Consider the following 19,801-nt stretch of genomic DNA (forward strand, 5'->3'; position numbering starts at 1 on the left):
AGTCGTTTAAATAATACTTTCCTGTGGATATTTTGTCAAAAAACGTCAACCAGCTGAAGGACCACGAAAAGTCGGCAGAGTAAGTTCAAATATAAGTGTACTCAACATTTGTGACAGACAAGGGACGTTTCGTTTTTTTGTAAATATACGTGGCGTTGCCAACAAAATTGAAAGCATCACATCGTTTAATGACTACCTCGCACCATTTCTTACATTTCCATTGAACCATTCCATTCCACAGTTCCGGCTGGATCACGTGTTTCTCAAAATACATTCGGGTGCAAACATTCCTAATCTGGGTAATGTATTTTTTTGGTATGAAAAACCAACTGTATCGCGTGCTAGGTGGAGCTATTTGCGTTCAGATAGAGCATTTGGGCAGGGTCTGCTGTAGGGGACATCCAATAATGGCTCAATGAAATGCAATAGAATTGGAGTTATGAGTAAGGGTAACTTTGTATGGAAAGCAGTTTTAACATTATATTAATATCATTGTTATATTAATAATTGTATTTTTTCTTTCAATATTTGAATTTCAAATTTTTATATTGATAATATATTTATCAACACTTAAACTTTTTGTTTCAAATATTTCAAGTTATTGATATCGATAATTCAATTGTTTTATATTTTTAAAAACTATTACTGATATATGATAATTACATTATTTTATGTCAATAATTGTTGAATGCTGTATATATTAGCATTTTTGGCATTATTAAAACTGAAAGCCAATCAGCTTCAAGAGCCTTGAATCTCAATGAAGTAATGCATGATTTATCAGTTCACCTGTGTCTTCCTGTCTATCTGTCAGTGGGAGCAGAGTACCTATCAGGAGCATGCAAATGTAATCACGCCCCCATGAACGTCATTATTGTATATTTGTTTATATAAAAATATTTATTATACAACATTTTAGTTATTGATATCGATAATTGAATTTGATGTAAAAAAAAAAAAACATTTATTTTAAAACAGCTTTCCATAAACTGTTTGCATTTCGTCCCTAGGATTTTAAAGTCGCTTTCCTCTTGTTTGGTGTTTCATGGTGGTGTGCAAACAATGTCATGGTGGTCAAGTTATACAGAGAGATGAATGAAGGATATTTTATATATTTTAATTGGTTGAGGGATGGTTTCCTAAAGTCAGTCCTGGTGCAATTGAACAAGCTTTTCAATGTCATTTAACAAGCACTAGATGGCAGTATTTGATTTACACAAACTGGTGGGATGAGTGGTGAATATAAATTGAAGAAGAGCAAGTTTTAGATTTTAAATATATTTGGAAGATAAATTAAGGTCATTATGCACTACAACGCACATTGAATTTTAGCTTCTCAGTGACAGAGCTGCACCCGCACTTTACCTCCGTTTGATATGCGTTTATATTTTGGGCTTGATTGCATTATACTAAGGCATATTACTAGTGAATTCACCCATATTACATACTCATAAACCAATGCTGTGCAGTAACTGTTCAGTGGATTTTTTTGTGGGACTCTGATTCTGTCTCAAATTACGACAGATTCCATCTTGGTCACCTGACCAGTTCGGCTGGAGTCACGTGATCAGTGCTCCATCCTCGCCATTTTACAGTGTGAGAGACAGAGGCCACCTTTATTGATAAAGGATAAAGCATATTTTTTTGTATTTTGTTCTGAGGCCAAAGATCTTTCAGATTTGCCGGTTCAGTAAGTACTTAGCTAACTGACACATACAAGTCGCATGACCCTTTGCTTTGGTATTTATTAAACAAGAAGCACATTGAATAGCTAGATATATTTTACAGTGCGTTGGGTGAGAGACTCGTGTGCTACTGCTAGCTTAGCTTATAGTCAAGCGGTTGGCTTGTTGTCATGTGCAGTGCATGTCCTGCCCCTTTTTCCCAGATAAATAATGCATGTCTCTAGCGTTGGACTCCATGTTCTCGACACAGCTGCGCGATTGTTGTGGCTATGGAACATGCCATTTTGCTAGCTAAGTTAGCTAGCTATAAGCTTTTACAGATCATTATTTTGCTTTCGTGAGCTAGCCAGAGGCAGAGTCTACCCACTACGCCTCCGTGAATTAAATGTTATTTTTAGACCGTTCTGTCAGAGGGCAGTCCTCCTAGTCATGCACACATATCGATGTCCCTGTTCAACTAGTTAGCTAGTTACTAAGCCAAAGTGGTCTGCTAACAAGTTGGCTACCAAACCCTAGCAAAAACCTTATTTGAATGTCTTTGATTTGAACATTCCCTTAATATACTGCAGTTTGTGGATTGCACGAGCAACTATTTGCCTACCCAAGGTCTTTGTCACTTTTGCAGAAGGAGCACTAGGTAGTAACGTTACAGTACTGCAGAAGGTTCAGAGATATTTAGACCTAGGCTATTCCTTAAAAGCAGAACCCAAAGAAAAGGGAACCTGGATTGCGGTCAAAGGGGAAAGTGTGGTACCAATTGCAGACATTATGTGCTTAACCACAGGAATGTCTTCCTCTGTGACACTGGAAAATAACCCTTCATCCTTATTCAATTATCATTGATCCGCTTGACTGAATTACCACAGCGTTTTCTATCAACTAGAATACTTGGATGGTAAAACAAAATAACTCTGATTGCGACTTTCCAAGTTCAGTACTGTACACTGGGACCCCTGCTGTGTTTTGCACACTGCCAAAAACAGTACCACAACAGGTTTCTTTTTCAGTGTAAGCCTAAACACATGTGTTTGTGTGTGACTAAGATGGAAAGAAGAACATTTGCAAAGATAGCAATACGATATCTGCAGGAGACACATTAACAGAGTTTACGAGCCATGATCATATTTCTGTGCTGTGCATGCAAAGCTGATTGTGGTAGTTTTAACAGGCTTGTTTTGCTTTCTACAGGCATGGAGGACAGCAGTGGAGTTGCCATCTTGGTCCCCCACTCTAGAGGCCAACAGGAGTCTGTCTTCCTCCCTGAAAGGGTGGAAACGCCCCCAGGTACCCTGATGGAGCCTAGGGATGATGACCAGGGGCAGCAGCAGAAACAGGCTGCAGACTCCCTCATCGAGGTGATCGAGAAGCTCAGCAAGATCGTGGAGAAGCGCCCGCGTCGATTCACCCTGGCTGGGAAGAAGAGAGCCCTCATGTCCTGTGCCTCCGTCAGAGTCCCAGAGATCAGGGAGGGCAGTGGTGGGTCCTCCCCCTGCAAGAGAGCCCGGGAGTTGGAGGAAGAGGTGAAAGATCAGAAAATCCAGCCAGACAACAGTGCACCCGCTGGCAGCAGTAGGACCATCACCTGTTACCAGTGCAGCCTGTGTCGGTTCCTGTCCCCGACCTTGAGCCTGCTGAAGGAGCATCTGCGGCAGCACGATGAGCAGCACAGTGACCTCATCCTCATGTGTTCTGAGTGTCGCTTCACCTCTAGCCACCAAGAGGAGCTAGAGGCCCATGTCAGGCTCCACTTTGACTGCAGCAACTCTAACAAGAACCATGTATCCAGCCAGCAGGCCAGCGAGGGAAATGAGGGGTTAGGGATGGGGGGTAGTGTGGAGGAGGCTGTGTTCAAAACTGCCATGGACTGTGCTGAGGACACCCCTGCTAAGAAGAAGTGGTACAGCTATGAGGAGTATGGGATGTACCGCTGCCTGATCTGCAGCTATGTGTGTGGACAGCAGCGAATGTTAAAGACCCATGCATGGAAGCACGCAGGTCTGGTGGACTGCTCTTACCCTATCTTTGAGGACGAGGCAGTGGCACCAGCACCTCCTGTAGTTCCTCCTGCAGAAGAAGCCATAGTAGTCCTCACACCGGTCCCAGAGAAATCTCAGAACCTCAACAAGATGTCCACATTCCAGATCAACCTCTGTGCCCCTGTGGCGGAATGTGGGAATGAGGCCGTGATCGAACCGATCACAGAGGAGAGCCCAGTGGAGGGGCCATATCCCTCTAAAGACCCTGTCACTGAGGAACCAATGTTGGAGGTACAGGTGACCACAGAGACTGAGGTGGAACCTATGCAGGGCTGTTGTCATATTACCAGTACAAAAGACAGCCTCCTGTCGTCAGCCCAGAAGATCATCAGCTGCAGCCCCAACAGTGCAGACCATGTCAATGTCATAGTGGAACGACTGCCCTGCGCAGAGGAACCTGTGGTCACCCAGCCCCTCCCCAGCCCAGAGGTGGGCAGAGACAAGAGCCTGCTGGCTGCAGAGGAGGCGGGCCATGTGGAGAACCAGCCAATGTTTGTTGACAAGGACGGGCAGCAGGAGGTGGTGATTGGCTGGAGCAACAGTGAGAGGCAGCAGACCACCACGGACCCTCCACGTGACGAGAACGCTCCCCCGGCCCGCAGGAGGACCCACTCTGAGTCTATGAGGCTTCACTCCCTGGCCGCTGAAGCCCTGGTGACCATGCCCATGAGGACCGCGGAGCACATCAGGAGCATTGTGGGTCAGGGCTCCCAGAGCCCTGACACGGGCCAGTGGCTCCTGGAGATGGCCACGGCTGCAGCAGTAGCAGCCGACAGAGTCCCTGCAGCAGTAGAGGAGCTGACCGGCATGGGCAACGTGGGGGCAGCGCTGGTAGACCTGGAGTTGCAGGGGTCCAGAGAGGAAGGGCTGGCCGAGGGCCCCACCAAGGCTGGCATCAGCCTGTCCCTGCTGACGGTCATAGAGAGGCTAAAGGAGCGCTCGGACCAGAATGCCACGGATGAGGACATCCTGAAGGAGCTCCAGGACAACGCCCAGAGCCAGCACGCTGGGGAGGTCAGCGCCTGTGGAGGGGGGGACCCGGGTAACCCTGGTGGGGGTCTGGTGGACTACATCCCTGGCAGCGAGAGGCCCTACCACTGTCGCCTGTGTCGCTACAGTAGTGGGAACAAGGGTTACATCAAGCAGCACCTGCGAGTACACCGCCAGAGACAGCCCTACCAGTGTCCCATCTGTGAACACATTGCCCTGGACAGCAAAGATCTAGAGAGCCACATGATCAACCACTGCAAGACCAGGATGTACCACTGCAAGGAGTGTACTGAGGCCTTTTATTACAAAGTGAGAAGAAAGACTGAAGAGAGATAAATTAGGACAGACTGTGTGCCTCAATGTCCCTGATAAGAGATTTATTATTGAAGTGGCGCCTCCTCTAGGAGAGAATATTGCTCTTGAGTTTTGTTTCTCGATGACCCAAATTACGGTCATAAAGATAAGATGAGATGAACTGATTGTAGAAGTGAGAGTTGAGATGGAAGTTTTTTTCTGCAGCATAGTGCTGGTTGGTGCAGTGCAGCAGGGGAAGTTTAGTTTGATTCAGGGAGTAGAGAACGAGCCTATTGATTTCATTACTTTCATGAGACGCCTCGCCCTGTTTCTGCAGACCTCATTAAGTCCATCATAGAATTCTGTGGGGTTTTGAACTCCATAGATATCGGATATCTTTTTTATTTTTTGTTAGGAGAGGTGAGGGTAGCCTGTGTGCTTTATGTTCAGCCCTAGAAGATCTCATTAAGTTTTTACTTGTTCTTTTATCACTGACGCTTTCCACAGAGTCAGCTGAGGAACCACGAGACAGACCAGCACGGTTTGGGCGACACCGGCGCAACACTAACCCCTGTCACTGAAACCACGGCCACCGCGGAGGGATCTGTAAAGATGACAGACGATGGTGAGGAAATGTGTCAAATGTGTTTTCCCAATGGAAAGAAGTGGAGGGCGCTCGACCAACGCGAGTCGAGATGCAACCCCCCCCAAAAAAAAAAAACGTTTTATTAATTGGAAAAGTGAAAGGGGCGATGCTCGCTCACCGTTAAAAATGTGTTTTATTTTGGCAACTATTAAAAGCTTGATATTTTGGCCTTCATCAATGGCCTTTTTCTGAACCGTCAAGCCTTTAATAAAAAAACATGTTTAAAAAAAGCTTGAATAAAATGTTTTTAATGGTGAGCGTTGCACCAGGTGCATTTTCCGACTTGACCAAACACGTCCAGCCTTTTTACCTTTAATCAAAGATTTGTCACCAACTATCCTCTCCACTACCCGTTTTGGGTGTTTCATTTTATTTGTACCGCATCCTTTGTCCACAGTATTTAATGTGTACTTTTGTTCCACTCTCCAGACTCCATCAGTTCGCAGAAGGTGTACAAATGTGACGTGTGTGATTACACCAGCTCCACTTACGTTGGAGTTCGGAACCACCGGAGGATCCATAACTCTGACAAGCCTTACAGGTTTGTGCTGGGTGTCTACTGTCTGTGTGTTTTTAATAAGGTCAATAGGATTCGTCATGATTGCAGTCTGGATTCCTTAGGACTTGACATTCAAGTAAATTTGCCAGTGTCAAATAAAAGCTACTGGCCTGAATTGGGGGAAATAATACTGGCCCGGGCCAATATCTCACAGGATAGTTGGTGATGCGTGCAGAATTACAATATCAGGTGATTTTTTTTATCTTTAATTTGTGGGATGAGCAAGCTAGCCTATAATAACCCACCCTCCATACACACATAATACAATTTGAACTTGGCAATATCATATTCACATTGATTGTTTTGAGGGAAAATATAAGACCTTTGCTCAAGAATATTTTGCTTAATTCCGTTTTTGTTTTTCCAGGTTTCTGAATTTGTTCAGGTTTTCACTCTCAAAATCACACTTCTTTTTTTTTTAAATTGAAAAAAAAAAAAAAACAATTCAATGTTCTAATTCCACAACAATGATTTAATTAAATCACATCAGTAGACAATTTTTTAGGTCTGGTAAATATTTTGGGGAGGGTGTTAGGCATTGTTTGCCTAGTGGTATTTCTGTACTGTACAATATAGGGTTTGAAAAACCAATGCCCTCCCGATTGATACTAATCATCATCATTTTTTTTTCATCATTTTTTTGTGATGACTGAATTGCGCAGCGCAAAGATTCAACCGAGACTTTGGACCGTGTCTTCATACCCATTGTTGCTTTAGTTAGCATTCACAGGTCTTACCTAAACGTCTTACCTACCGGCGTCGTTCTTCTGTGAGGTGCTTCACGCGACAACCAGTTGAGAGCTGCGTGCTCTTGCTGCCCGACAGATGATGCCGCTCAAACTAGGCTAGGTTAATTTTAGTCATCCAGAAATTCACCGCTTTCCATGTTTCCGATGACACAATCCTATTGCTCACTCAAACCCATTAATAAATTAGAATGTCAATGTTATGATGCAGATCTCCAGCAGGGGGCAGTGAGTGTTAGGTAAAGATGAACATTGGCCGCAGTCTACAGCTGGAGTATTTCTCACACCGCAGCACCCGTGTAAGCGGATCGGCCCTGTACTCGAGGCGCCGTCAGATGTCTGGGGGGGGGGGGGGGACACACACATCTAGTTTGTTTTGATGTTTTCCCACTATAGATCCTCAATAGAGCTCTTTCATACAAGGGAGTGCAGTCTTTCTACCCTTATGCTTTGGTATCCTTGACACACTGCAGACCGTTCCACAGAGAAGCGCACGCCTTTTTAACTAAGGCCATCTTATCCATTTGAGCCACACAGTGTATCGCATCTCTGAGCGTTGTGCTTCCAGTTACACTTTGAGCTTCGCAACAAAATAGCCGCCACGGCAACAATGTGGCCCTCCAGGCTTTTCCTGCTGTACCAGCCGAAACAGAATAGTAAGCCGAGCTTAAACAGCCGAGCACAACACAAACTGTCAAACAACAGTCCTGTACAGAGATATTCCCTCCAACTCTGGCCCACTCTCTGGTACCGTAGGTGCTGCAGCTGTGACTTTGCCACGACCAACATGAACAGCCTGAAGAGCCACATGAGGAGACATCCCCAGGAGCACCAGGCTGTCCAGCTACTGGAGCAGTACAGGTGAGGGTTCAGCTTCTGGAGAGGTACAGGACCGGCTCAGGGTCATAGAGGGAAGAGCTGGGCAGGGGAGTGGGAGAGGCAGAGAAAGTAGGCCAATGTGCTTCGAAAGAGTGTGGGGATGGCGGAAAAAGCTGAAGTTTAAGAAGAACCCATCGACCATCAGAAAGAACTCCTACTGAACTCTCCTTTTAGTGTCGATATGGAGGATGTCTGGGTATGTAGAGTTGGCTGGAGCATAATGTAGAGCAGTACAGATAAGCAGTATCAGAGCATGTGTGCCACAAGGTCTTTCCCTGCGGAGTCTTTAGTGCAGCTGATCCCTTTTGATATAATGGAGTTGAGGGGATTAAAGTGAACCCAGAGTAGCATATTAAATCAGCTGCTTCTGCTGCAGACTTGAGCCCTTTCCTTTCTCCGTCTTCCCCACTCTCACTTACTCCTTTTGGTTTTTCAGGTGTTCACTGTGTGGCTATGTGTGCAGTCACCCTCCGTCCCTCAAGTCTCACATGTGGAAGCACGCTGGCGATCAGAACTACAACTACGAGCAGGTGAACAAAGCCATCAACGAGGCCATCTCCCAGAGCGGCCGGTGAGTCGGGGGTGATGGGGATTGGAGTTTTAACGGTCTGCCTTTACCATCTGAAAAGCTTCTGGTCAGACTGAAGCCTGTGTTTGGGTCCCAGTGAACAGGGATATGTAGGGTCATGTGTTTGTCTTGATGGTGAACCTGCTCTCTCTCCCTGACTGTAGTTCCCCCAGTGCCCCGCAGAAGGTTCCAGTAGTGGCAGAGCAGTCAGGTGTGGTGCAGGGTGGGAAGGAGGACCCAGCCCCTCTAGCAGGAATCCCTGTGGACAGTGTGGGAGCTGGCTCAGGGGCATCAACAGAGCTCATCCAGTGGTCCTCCAGAGAGCCTGCCCCCCAGAGTGAAACCCCCCAGCACAGCCCCCTCGGGATGGAGGGGGTCCAGTCCCGGGCCGGCATGGAGTATTGTGTGCTGCTGTTCTGCTGCTGTATCTGTGGCTTTGAGTCTACCAGCAAGGAGAGACTGATGGAGCACATGAAGGAACATGAGGGAGACATCATCAGCATCATCCTGAGCAAGGAGCAGCAGCAAGGAGCAGCCCAACCAGCAGAGGGCAGCACAGCACAGTGAGACAGCATTTAACCCCGTACCCCAACAGAGAGCCAGGAACCTACCCCCTCACTCAGACTGACTTAAGTCTGACCTAACAGGGAAGTACTGTACCTTGCATCTTGTTTTCTGGTTCTTAATTTCATGTACTTAAACAGAAGGTTACAAAAAGTGTCTCTGTTGGAGCTCAGACATATAGAAAATTCCAATTTCAAGGATTTGCAGTAAAATGTTATACCTGAACAAGTTCAGACACGTTTAATACCTCAGCAAACAGACCTTTCCGTATTTACAAATGGAGCTCAGTCCATTTTACTCAGCAAACATATATTGACCACATGGCAGCTTTTCTATTCAAATATTTTAATATAATTTAATATATTTAATCCTTCACATCTATAGTTTATCTGTGGCACCTGCACTAGGCTGTACAGAGATGCCATCTACTTGCATGTTGTGTTCATCATAGCTATATTTATATTTTAATATGGGTTAATACAACCTGGTCTCAGAGCCTTTCGTATTATTCTGTATGTAAATCTGAGACAATCGATATTGTACATTTTGCAAATTCTTAACAGCTGTTAGCCACCTAGCGAGAATTCGTAACATAGCATATATTTAGCAAATTTCGTAACATATTGTATGTTTTGCAAATTCGTAACATATAATATGAATTGTAATTCATAACATATCATACGAAATGGATGGTGGACTTCCACAAATTAATACATACTATGAGAAACGTAACCTATCATACTAATTTGAGTGTCCTGGATTTACCTTTTACTATGTTACGTCTAGCCTATGAGACCAGGCTGGTTAATAATATGTATCAATGTAGGCGTGTTGGTTTCCATTATGTCAAAGCGAAGGAGATTCCTTGTTTTGTTCTATTCACTGTTTGATGCTATTTTGACCTATTGGACCTCTGGAAAGTTATGGTAATGATGGGTCACTTGAGGGTGGTTTCCTAAAGCTGTAGGATAGATAGGCTGGCACAAGTTGTTGTTTTACCAATATTCACCACAGCATCAAGGGCTCTTGAGGCAGAAATATGTTTGAGCGGATTCTTTAAGCTACGATCAGTCTATGGTGCATATTAGTGGTCGCGCTAGACCCAGGTGTAATGGTGGCGAGATGGTAAATGGACATCCATTGAACTTTGATTGCAGCCAACACCCAACTGTGTTTAGCTTAGGCTACTTATAGTTACTTTAGTGAAAGTATTACTGTTCTGATTACGATCATCTTTTCTAGATTCATGTTTTAGTCAAATAATTGCCAAGTTTATCACTTGAATATGTTAAGCAATTTCCAAAGTTTCTCCATATAGGCCTAGCACTTGTAGATAATGGATAGATGGAGTGATTGACATCCTAGCACAGAGCAGTGTGCTAGTATACTAAACCTTTGTGAGAACAAAGGAATAGCAGGTTCAATAGCAGGTTCATTAGTAGCCTGTCTCTAATCTGTGCTGTATTGACCAATAGCAGAGGTTGATATATGACCAGCTTTTCAAGTGATAGGCCTATAGGCTACTGTAGACTGACATTTGAATATGGTGTTTTCCGTTTGACTGCCTCTGCTAAAGTGTTTCCGAACTTCACTCACCTTTCCATTTAGTTTCACACTAAACATGCTTGGTATGCAGAGTGGTGACATGGAAATAATTTCCATGCCCTTACTGTTTTTACATAGACAGATGGGTGTAGGAAATGATGATCAAATTAAATATCCATAATTCATGGGATTTCCCGGATTTGCGTTTGTGTCGCTCAATGTATCAAATAAATGTAATCATTATCTTCTGCACGCTGAAATTCTCATTATAAGCGGCAGATTATTATTGTCTCACGTTCATTTACAATTCAAAGTACTAATGTTAGGAAGACCGTGACGGTCTGCATTTAAACCGCACTTAATTCCCCCACCCGCCATTTACATAGTTTGCATTTTAATGAGTGGTTGGGTGAATTAAAGCAAGCGACAACCAGGGAGAACCTCATGCTGATCATAGATTATACGTGGCAGAACGTGGCCTATCAAGGTTTATGGCCGCCGCTTTTTGTATGATTCTATTCGTGGACGTACTGTAGTGCAGCTTCTTGCTGTGTCTTTCTGGGGGCCTAATGATCTTCTTACCTATGCAGACCATGAGACAGAGGGGTTACAGTGGGGGGAAAGGGAACTGTCTATGGGCCTAAATGAATTGATTTGGTGGTTTTGGGTCAGATGTGCAAATGGTTTTGGATAGATCTGACATCATATTTCTTGTGGGAAAGCTTCAGGTTATTTTAATGTTAATTTTGCCCCATGCGGAGTTGGCTAAATGTGTCATTTGTGAAGCCAATTTGTTATTTCTGTAGAGCTTATCTTTTGTTTGTTGGTTCAGTATTTACATTGTCACATGTAGGAAATTGAAACCTTAGATCCAGGATGAAATCTCTTTTGTTTCTATGTGTCGAGTGTGAAAAACAAACCAGAGAGCCTGGAACCTACTACCAGACCCCGTTCGAACGCACTTAAATATTTTTGTCTTGCCCGTTCACCCTCTGAATGGCACACATACCATCCATGACTGAATTGTTCTAATACATTTGTTCAGTAGCTTATGTCTGGTCTGCTGGCAAGATTGTATACTCAAGTAGGTATACTACCATGCTTGTTTATCTCCTATACTCCTTGTTATTTGTCTATTTGAGTCGGGAAATGTTAGATTTCAGATGGAGACGCATCCGTGTGAGTCTACCACTCTGTCTCCCCCCCCGGCTTTCATTTCAGAAATTAGGCTATGAACTGACATGAGAACCTGGATGGGAGAGGAAAGTTCTTTATAGGGTATGTGACGTCTGATGTGGATGATTTGGACATGTTCTTAGTTTGACTAACCAAATCTAATCCCCAGCTCCCTACTCATTCAACTGCAGGGTGCCATGTGATGGGTAACCGTCAATAGATTGTGAAATTTTCAAAGACATTTTGCTGTGATATTAATGATCATCCTGTCAACGTTTGTTCCTTTTTGATTTGAGGCTCTTGTAGTCATTCGATAGCTATTTGTTACAGGCTATGTCTGCCCGTGGGTGCTGTTGTGCGCCCATCTGTTCAGAATGATGTTCCCAGGAGGTCGTGGGTGTTATTCAGTCAAAGCTGAATAGCCTCTGTAACACCTCCCCTTTCTCTGTGATGTATCCAATCACTTGGTACTGTAATTTCCCACTTGGTTGGATCAATGTTGTTTCCACATCATTTCTTAAAATGACATTGAACCAACGTGGAATAGATGTTGAATTGATGTCTGTGCCCAGTGGGATGGGTCTGTACATAAATAGTTGAAATACTGTAGTATTGTAAACTGACTTTTTTATAATCTATTTTTAAATATATTGTAAAGAAAAAACACTAAGTCCATTTAAAAAAAAATTATAATAATAAAAACAAATTTGCTAACAATTTGGAAAAAGGCTGTGCTTTTTAATTGACTGTAATGTATTTGAGGGGAGTGTTTGTGTTTTACACTGAGCTGCATGCATTTCATGCCAAAGGAGAAAATGTGATATCTCACTTACGCTGTTCAGTTCTTACCGTGTTTCAAGTTCAGTGTGATGTGTGGACACAGGATTCACTCCGTTAGGTCACACAGAGCGATGCTTGCTATCTATTTATTTTGGTCATCATAGACAATATTATGTCATGACTCAGCCAGTGTATTTTTTTGTAATAAATACTTTGTGGATAAACTGTGTTTTTATTGAACTAGTGTATGGGTCGTTCCATATGATTTGAATCACTTTTTGACTGCACCCCTTTTTGATTTGAACTAAACCTTCCATACATAGAACACCCTCAATTCGTCAGGGCATTGGACTCTACAAAATCTTAAGTGGGTTCCACAGGGATGCTGGCCCATGTTGACTCCAATGCTTCCCACAGTTGTCAAGTTGACTGGATGTCCTTTCTAAACTGAAAAACCCAGCAGTGTTTCAGTTTTGTAGAAAAACCCAGCAGGTATTCTACTTCATCAGAGGTGTTTGTTTTGTCCCCACCATTGATTTAGACACAGCGTACTCTTGAATACAGGGTGGGTGTCATGCTTTGGCTGATGGATACTAAAAATGTGAAATAAAATGTCACCTTTCTAAATGATATCACAAAGCTGGTTGGAGGTCAGATAATGTTGACTCGAGTGAGAATATCAATTGTTTAAATTAAACTGTCAATCTTCCTTGGAGACCTGTTGACATAATAGAAATATAGATAATAATAGAATACACATTTCTTTCAAGTTGACATTTGATGGTGGGTGGACCAGCAGCTATCTTTCTGGTAATAATTGGAAGTTTATATTTCGGTTAAAATTTCAACAATACCTGCTAAATTGGAGTGGTCTGAAGGAATATGTCCAACCAATTGAATTTACCACAGATGGACTCCAAGTTGTAGAAAGATCTCAAGGATGTTCAATGGAAACAGGATGCACCTGAGCTCAATTTTGAGTCTCATAGCAAAGGGGCTGAATACTCATGTAGGAGGATGTGTGGGGGTGCTTTCCTGGTGACACTGTCAGGGATTTATTTGGAATTCAAGGCACACTTAACCAGCGTGGCTACTACAGCATTGGTTGAGAGAATGCCAAGAGTGCAAAGCTGTCATCAATGTTGCAAAGGGTGGCTACTTTGAGGAATAATTTGTTTGACACTTTTGTGGTGACGACATGATTCCATATGTGATATTTCATAGTGTTGATGTCTTCACTATTATTCTACAATGTAGAAAATACAAAAAAAATAAGAAAAACCCTTGAATGAGTAGGCGTACAAACTTTTGACTGGCACTGTATATAAACTCTTCAAAGAAGAAACGTCCCTTTTTCAGTACCCTTTCTTTCAAAGATAATTTGTAAAAATCCAAATAACTTCACAGATCTTCATTGTAAAGGGTTTAAACTCGGTTTCCCATGCTTGTTCAATGAACCATAAACAATTAATGAACATGCACCTGTGGAACGGTTGTTAAGACACTAACAGCTTACAGACGGTAGGCAATTAAGGTCACAGTTATGAAGACATAAGACACTAAAGAGGTCTTTCTACTGACTCTGAAAAACACCAAAAGAAAGATGCCCAAGGTTGCTGCTCATCTGCGTGAACGTGCCTTAGACATGCTGCAAGGAGGCATGAGGACTGCAGATGTGACCAGGGCAATAAATTGCAATGTCTGTACTGTGAGAGGCCTAAGACAGCACTACAGGGACACAGGATGGACAGCTGATCATCCTCGCAGTGGCAGACCACGTGTAACAACACCTGTACAGGATCGGTACATCCAAACATCACACCTGCGGGACAGGTACAGGATGGCAACAACTGCCGAGTTACACCAGGAACGCACAATTCCTCCATCAGTACTCAGACTGTCCGCACTAGGCTGAGAGGCTGGACTGAGGGCTTGTAGGCCTGTTCTAAGGCAGGTCCTCATCAGACATCACCAGCAACAACATCACCTATGGGAACAAACCCACTGTCAGTTGGACCAGACAGGACTGGCAAAAATTGCTCTTCACTGACGAGTCGGGGTTTTGTCTCACCAGGGGTGATGGTCTGATTTGCGTTCATCATCGAAGGAATGAGCGTTATACCGAGGCCTGTACTCTGGAGCGGGATCGATTTGGAGGTGGCGAGTCCGTCATGGTCTGGGGTGGTGTGTTACAGCATCATTAGACTGAGCTTGTTGTCATTGCAGGCAATCTCAATGCTGTGCGTTACAGGGAAGACAGCCTCCTCCCTCATGTGGTACCCTTCCTGACATAACCCTCCAGCATGACAATGCCTCCAGCCATACAGCTCGTTCTGTGCGTGATTTCCTGCAAGACAGGAATGCCAGTGTTCTGCCATGGCCAACGAAGAGTCCGGATCTCAATCCCATTGAGCACGTCTGGGACCTGTTGGATCGGAGGGTGAGGGCTAAGGCCATTCCACCCAGAAATGTCCGGGAACTTGCAGGTGCCGTGGTGGAAGAGCGGGGTAACATCTCACAGCAAGAACTGGCAAATCTGGTGCAGTCCATGAGGAGGAGATGCACTGCAGTGCTTGATGTTGCTGGTGGCCACACCAGATACTGACTGTTACTTTTGATTTTGACCTCCCCTTGTTCAGGGACACATTATCCCATTTATGTTAGTCACATGTCTGTGGAACTTGTTCAGTTTATGTCTCAGTTGTTGAATCTTGTTATGTTCATACAAATATTTCCACATGTTAAGTTTGCTGAAAATAAACGCAGTTGACAGTGACGTTTCTTTTTTTGTAGAGTTTATATACAGTATATATATATTACTTAAGGTCCAATGATGCAGCCGTTTTTATCTCAATATCCAATCATTTCTGAGTAACAATTAACTACCTTACTGTAATTGTTTTCAATTCAAATGGTCCAAAAAATAAAATAATAGCTTCTTAGCAAAGAGCAATTTCCCAAGCAATAATTTTGCTATGACTATCTGGGAGTGGTCTGAGTGGGGAGGGGAAAACTGAAAACTAGTGTAACTATGTGTAACTCTTATTGGTCTATTAACCCATTTTTACTGCCTGGTGATCTCAAAGCTCAATCCCCCCAAAACAGGCTGAAATTTCAAGCAGTCTTTTCAAACAACTCTTACATTAAAATGGCATAATCCACATTTTCACAATTCCACAGTATTATTCCAACCTTATAGTGTGGAAATATCTTTTTATAAACAGAAAATCAAGTTTTTGACTGCACTGGGCCTTTATAAAAAATATTTCTTAAAGAAATTATTAAATAGTGTGACAACCCTATTTGTAAGTTTTCAAATGATATCATACTCAACTGTTTATATTTTCCAGTGATGAAGACATGGATGTCTCATGGTAGGGTGGGGTATGCAAAATGGGTCAATTTTGAGCCACTCTATCTCCTGACTGTTTTGATATCCACAATGTCACTTTCTGACCACTTCTACCATGGGCACACATGAATGGAAGATTTCATTGATCACTGGACCTCCTGCCTTAAAGTGGCAATCTGCAATTGCTACATCCATTTTTTACCTTTTAAATGAATGACATGTACCCATCGATTCTTAAATAATATGCACTATATATACAAAAGTATGTGGACACCCCTTCAAATTAGTGGATTTTGATATTTCATCTACAGCTGTTGCTGACAGGTGTATAAAATTGAGCACCCCGCCATGCAATCTCCATAGACAAACACTGGCAGTAGAATAGCCTCACTGAGGAGCTCAGTGACTTTCAACGTGGCACCATCATAGGATGCTACCTTTCCCACAAGTCAGTTAGTCAAATATCTGTCCTGCTACAGCTTCCCCGGTCAACTGTAAGTGCTGTTATTGTGAAGTAGAAGTGTCTAGGAGTAACAACGGCTCAGCCGCAAAGTGGTAGGCCACACAGAACGAGACCTCCGAGTGCTGAAGTGAGTAGCGTGTAAAAATCGTCTGTCCTCGGTTGCAACACTCACTACCAAGTGTAATGCTCACCACCATTGGACTCTGGAGCAGTGGAAACGCGTTCTCTGGAGTGAGGAATCACGCTTCACTATCTGGTAGTCCGATGGACGAATCTGGGTTTGGTGGATGCCAGGAGAGTGCTACCCGCCCCAATGCATAACGCCAACTATACAGTTTGGTGGAGAAAGAATAATGGTCTGGGGCTGTTTTTCATGTTTCGGGATGGCCCCTTAGTTCCAGTGAACGGAAATCTTAACTCTACAGCTAACAATGACATTCTAGATGATTCTGTGCTTCCAACCCTTTCCTGTTTCAGCAATGACAATGCCCCCGTACAGAAATGGTTTGTCGAGATCGGTGTGGAATAACTTGACTGGCCTGCGTAGAGTCCTGACCTCAACCCCCATCGAACACCTTTGGGATGAATTGGAATGCCGACTGCGAGCCAGGCCTAATCTCCCAAAGTCAGTGCTCGACCTCACTAATGCTTTTATGACTGAATGGAAGCAAGTCCCCGCAGCAATATTCCAACATCTAGTAGAAAGCCTTCCCAGAAGAGTGGAGGCTGTTATATAAGCAAAGGGCAGGCCAACTCCATATTAATGACCATGATTTTGCAATGAGATTTTTGACGATCGCGTGTCCACATACATTTGGTCATGTAGTGTAACTTGTAAATGCATCATGAGCTTAGGTCACCCCATCAGAACCCAAAATATAAGTTTGCTTTACTCCATTGTTTTTTAAACAATGTACTTGCATTACCTCAAAACATGGTTGAACCTATACTTTTGATACAATGGATTGTCAGTCTTTTCCTCTATAGCTCTGTCTATGAATTTGATAGTGGTTACATTTCTCCAGCCCCATCCCTCAGCTTTTCACCAAAAAGTTTCTACTGCAGATTGTCTTTTTAAATTCTACCACAGAAGCTACATGTTAGATAAGGAAATCCATCAACATGGGTGGTCCCCATCTCATAGTGGTAACAACAGTTTTGCAGTACTGAGGGAAGAAGCAAGCTGACTGTATTGCAAGCAGTGTTATTTTCAGGTTCACATATAGGCGAATTCAAGCCTGGGCTCACAGACAGTGTGGGGTATCCAGACAATATTAAAATGCAGATGAGCAGAGCAAATTGATCTGGAATTGGAATCAATAAGGTAAGGAAAGCTCTTTTTTCATATGGTTGTACTTCTCCCCTCGAAAGTGCTGTAACCCCGAGCTGCTAGCGTCGTGATAAGCAGAGGATGGGTTCTCCTCATTGGGAATCAGAATGTCTGCTTCTATAATCCCTTCATTTTACATGAAACCCCGACCGCTTCTCAGAACAGCTAAGAAAAATAATTTCACCAACTCACTCGTTTACAAGATCAAGCTTTTACCTAAAGCTTTAATGTGCCCCGTGAAAGTGGAGATCAAGACACAATTGAAAAAAAAGAAAGAAAGAAGGACTCTGGACTCACACTCAATTCAAGTGACTCTTAGGCCTTTACAGTTGTGTAACATTTAGATCCCAAGTTGCCAAGCTCTAAAAACCCTGTTTTCTGTTCAAGTAAGTAAAAAGAAGAAATCACTGAGAATTTTCTATCCCATGGCTTAAGAATTCCAATAGGGTCTTCTGGGAAAGATGGAGGCTTAACTTTAATAGGCCAAGGCCTCTCACTTTCAGTCTTGCTTCTTGAACTTCGCAGAGATGGCATGAGTGGGTTGGGGAATTGAGAGGAGAGGGAGCAGGGGAGAGAGTGTGCAACCTACTTTTCCTTTGTGCTTATCAAGAAATAAACCAAGACAAACAAGCACCTTCCATGAAAAAAAAGGATAGCCATTAAACATTTACGCTTTTCTTGCCCCATAATCCTATGCTCCTACAAGCGGCCTGCCAATTTATTTTCTTAAATCTCTTTGATAATCTTCAGCCCTTTCATGTCAGCAGCTGCACTTTCTATTTTTTCCATCTGAATGCCCAGAGATTTCTCCTTGTCCTCTACAATGTCTGATATCTCAAATAAATTCAATGGGGTCTCCACACAATGTAATGATTCAATTTGGACTTGTTTATTCCCCATCTTGGAGTGACAGGACTTGATCTTTGAAAATGTATATGACACAATAAATTATGGAGTGGTCATTATTTCCGATCGATGATAAAAGTAGGAGATGTGTTCTAATGGAGACTTTCAGATTCAAATAACAACCAGGTCAAAGAATAGTCTATGCGCTGTCCTGGTGTTTATGGGGAATTCATTTCCACCTACGCTGATGTATTCACTTTGAGTATGATAAAGATGACGTGCAATTGAATTCACTATTTTCATTAGGAAACTGGTATAGTATTTAATAATAACTATCCAACAAAAAATGTACAAATATCAAACCGAAAACCCACAAATCAATGTTTAAAAAATGACAGTGTGTGCGTGCGCGCGTTCTCTACTTCTCTACATAATTCTGACATTGTTAAAGCACCTAAAATTTAAAAAAAACATGCTCGCCCTGTACATTTAAAAAATATATATATAATAGTAGAGATTTATTGCGTTATTCATAAATAATTACTATCAGCATATGCATCACAACCATAAACATACAAGTATTTGCCACTATTATTGTCACATGTACAATATTAACACGTATAGTACCAGTCAAAAGTTTGGACATACCTACTCATTCCAGAGTTTTTCTTTATTTATTTTTTTACTATTTTCTACATTGTAGAATAATATTGAAGAAATCACAAATATGAAATAACACATATGGAATCATGTAGTAACCAAAAAGTGGTTTACAAATCAAAATATATTTGAGATTTTTCAAAGTAGCCACCCTTTGTCCTGATGACAGCTTTGCACACTCTTTGCATTCTCTCAACCAGCTTCATGAGGTAGTCACCTGGAATGCATTTCAATTAACAGGTGTACCTTGTTAAAAGTTCATTTGTGGAATTTATTTTCTTAATGCGTTTGAGTTAATCAGTCAAGTCTATATTATGGCAAGAACAACTCAAATAAGCAAAGAGAAACGACAGCCCATCATTACTTTAAGACCTGAAGGTCAGTCAATCTGGAAAATGTCAAGAATTTATACAATTTCTTCAAGTGTAGCCTCAAAAAACCATCAAGCGCTATGATGAAACTAGCTCTCACGAGGACCGCCATAGGAAAGGAAGACCCAGAGTTACCTCTGCTGCAGAGGACAAGTTCATTACAGTTACCAGCCTCAGAAATCGCAGCCTGATGGTCTGATGAGTGCAAATGTGAGATTTTTTGTTCCAAACGCCATGTCTTTGTGAGATGCAGAGTAGGTGAACGGATTATCTCCGTATGTGTGGTTTCCACCTTGAAGCACGAGGAGGAG

The 19,801-nt window shown here is 42.9% G+C and overlaps 1 protein-coding gene across 1 annotated transcript; it reads left to right on the forward strand.

Moving 5' to 3' along the window:
• The first annotated feature begins 1,551 nt into the window (after window positions 1-1,551).
• On the forward strand, window positions 1,552-12,708 carry LOC124033876 (zinc finger protein 507-like). Its single transcript, XM_046346257.1, has 7 exons — window positions 1,552-1,690; window positions 2,874-5,020; window positions 5,513-5,630; window positions 6,081-6,192; window positions 7,713-7,817; window positions 8,272-8,406; window positions 8,568-12,708. Exons 2-7 carry the CDS (start codon window positions 2,876-2,878, stop codon window positions 8,968-8,970), a joined length of 3,018 nt encoding a protein of 1,005 aa, XP_046202213.1. The 5' UTR covers window positions 1,552-1,690; window positions 2,874-2,875; the 3' UTR covers window positions 8,971-12,708.
• Window positions 12,709-19,801: the final 7,093 nt, after the last annotated feature.

This window comes from Oncorhynchus gorbuscha, linkage group LG04, assembly GCF_021184085.1.
Source record: "Oncorhynchus gorbuscha isolate QuinsamMale2020 ecotype Even-year linkage group LG04, OgorEven_v1.0, whole genome shotgun sequence".
NCBI lineage: Eukaryota > Metazoa > Chordata > Actinopteri > Salmoniformes > Salmonidae > Oncorhynchus > Oncorhynchus gorbuscha.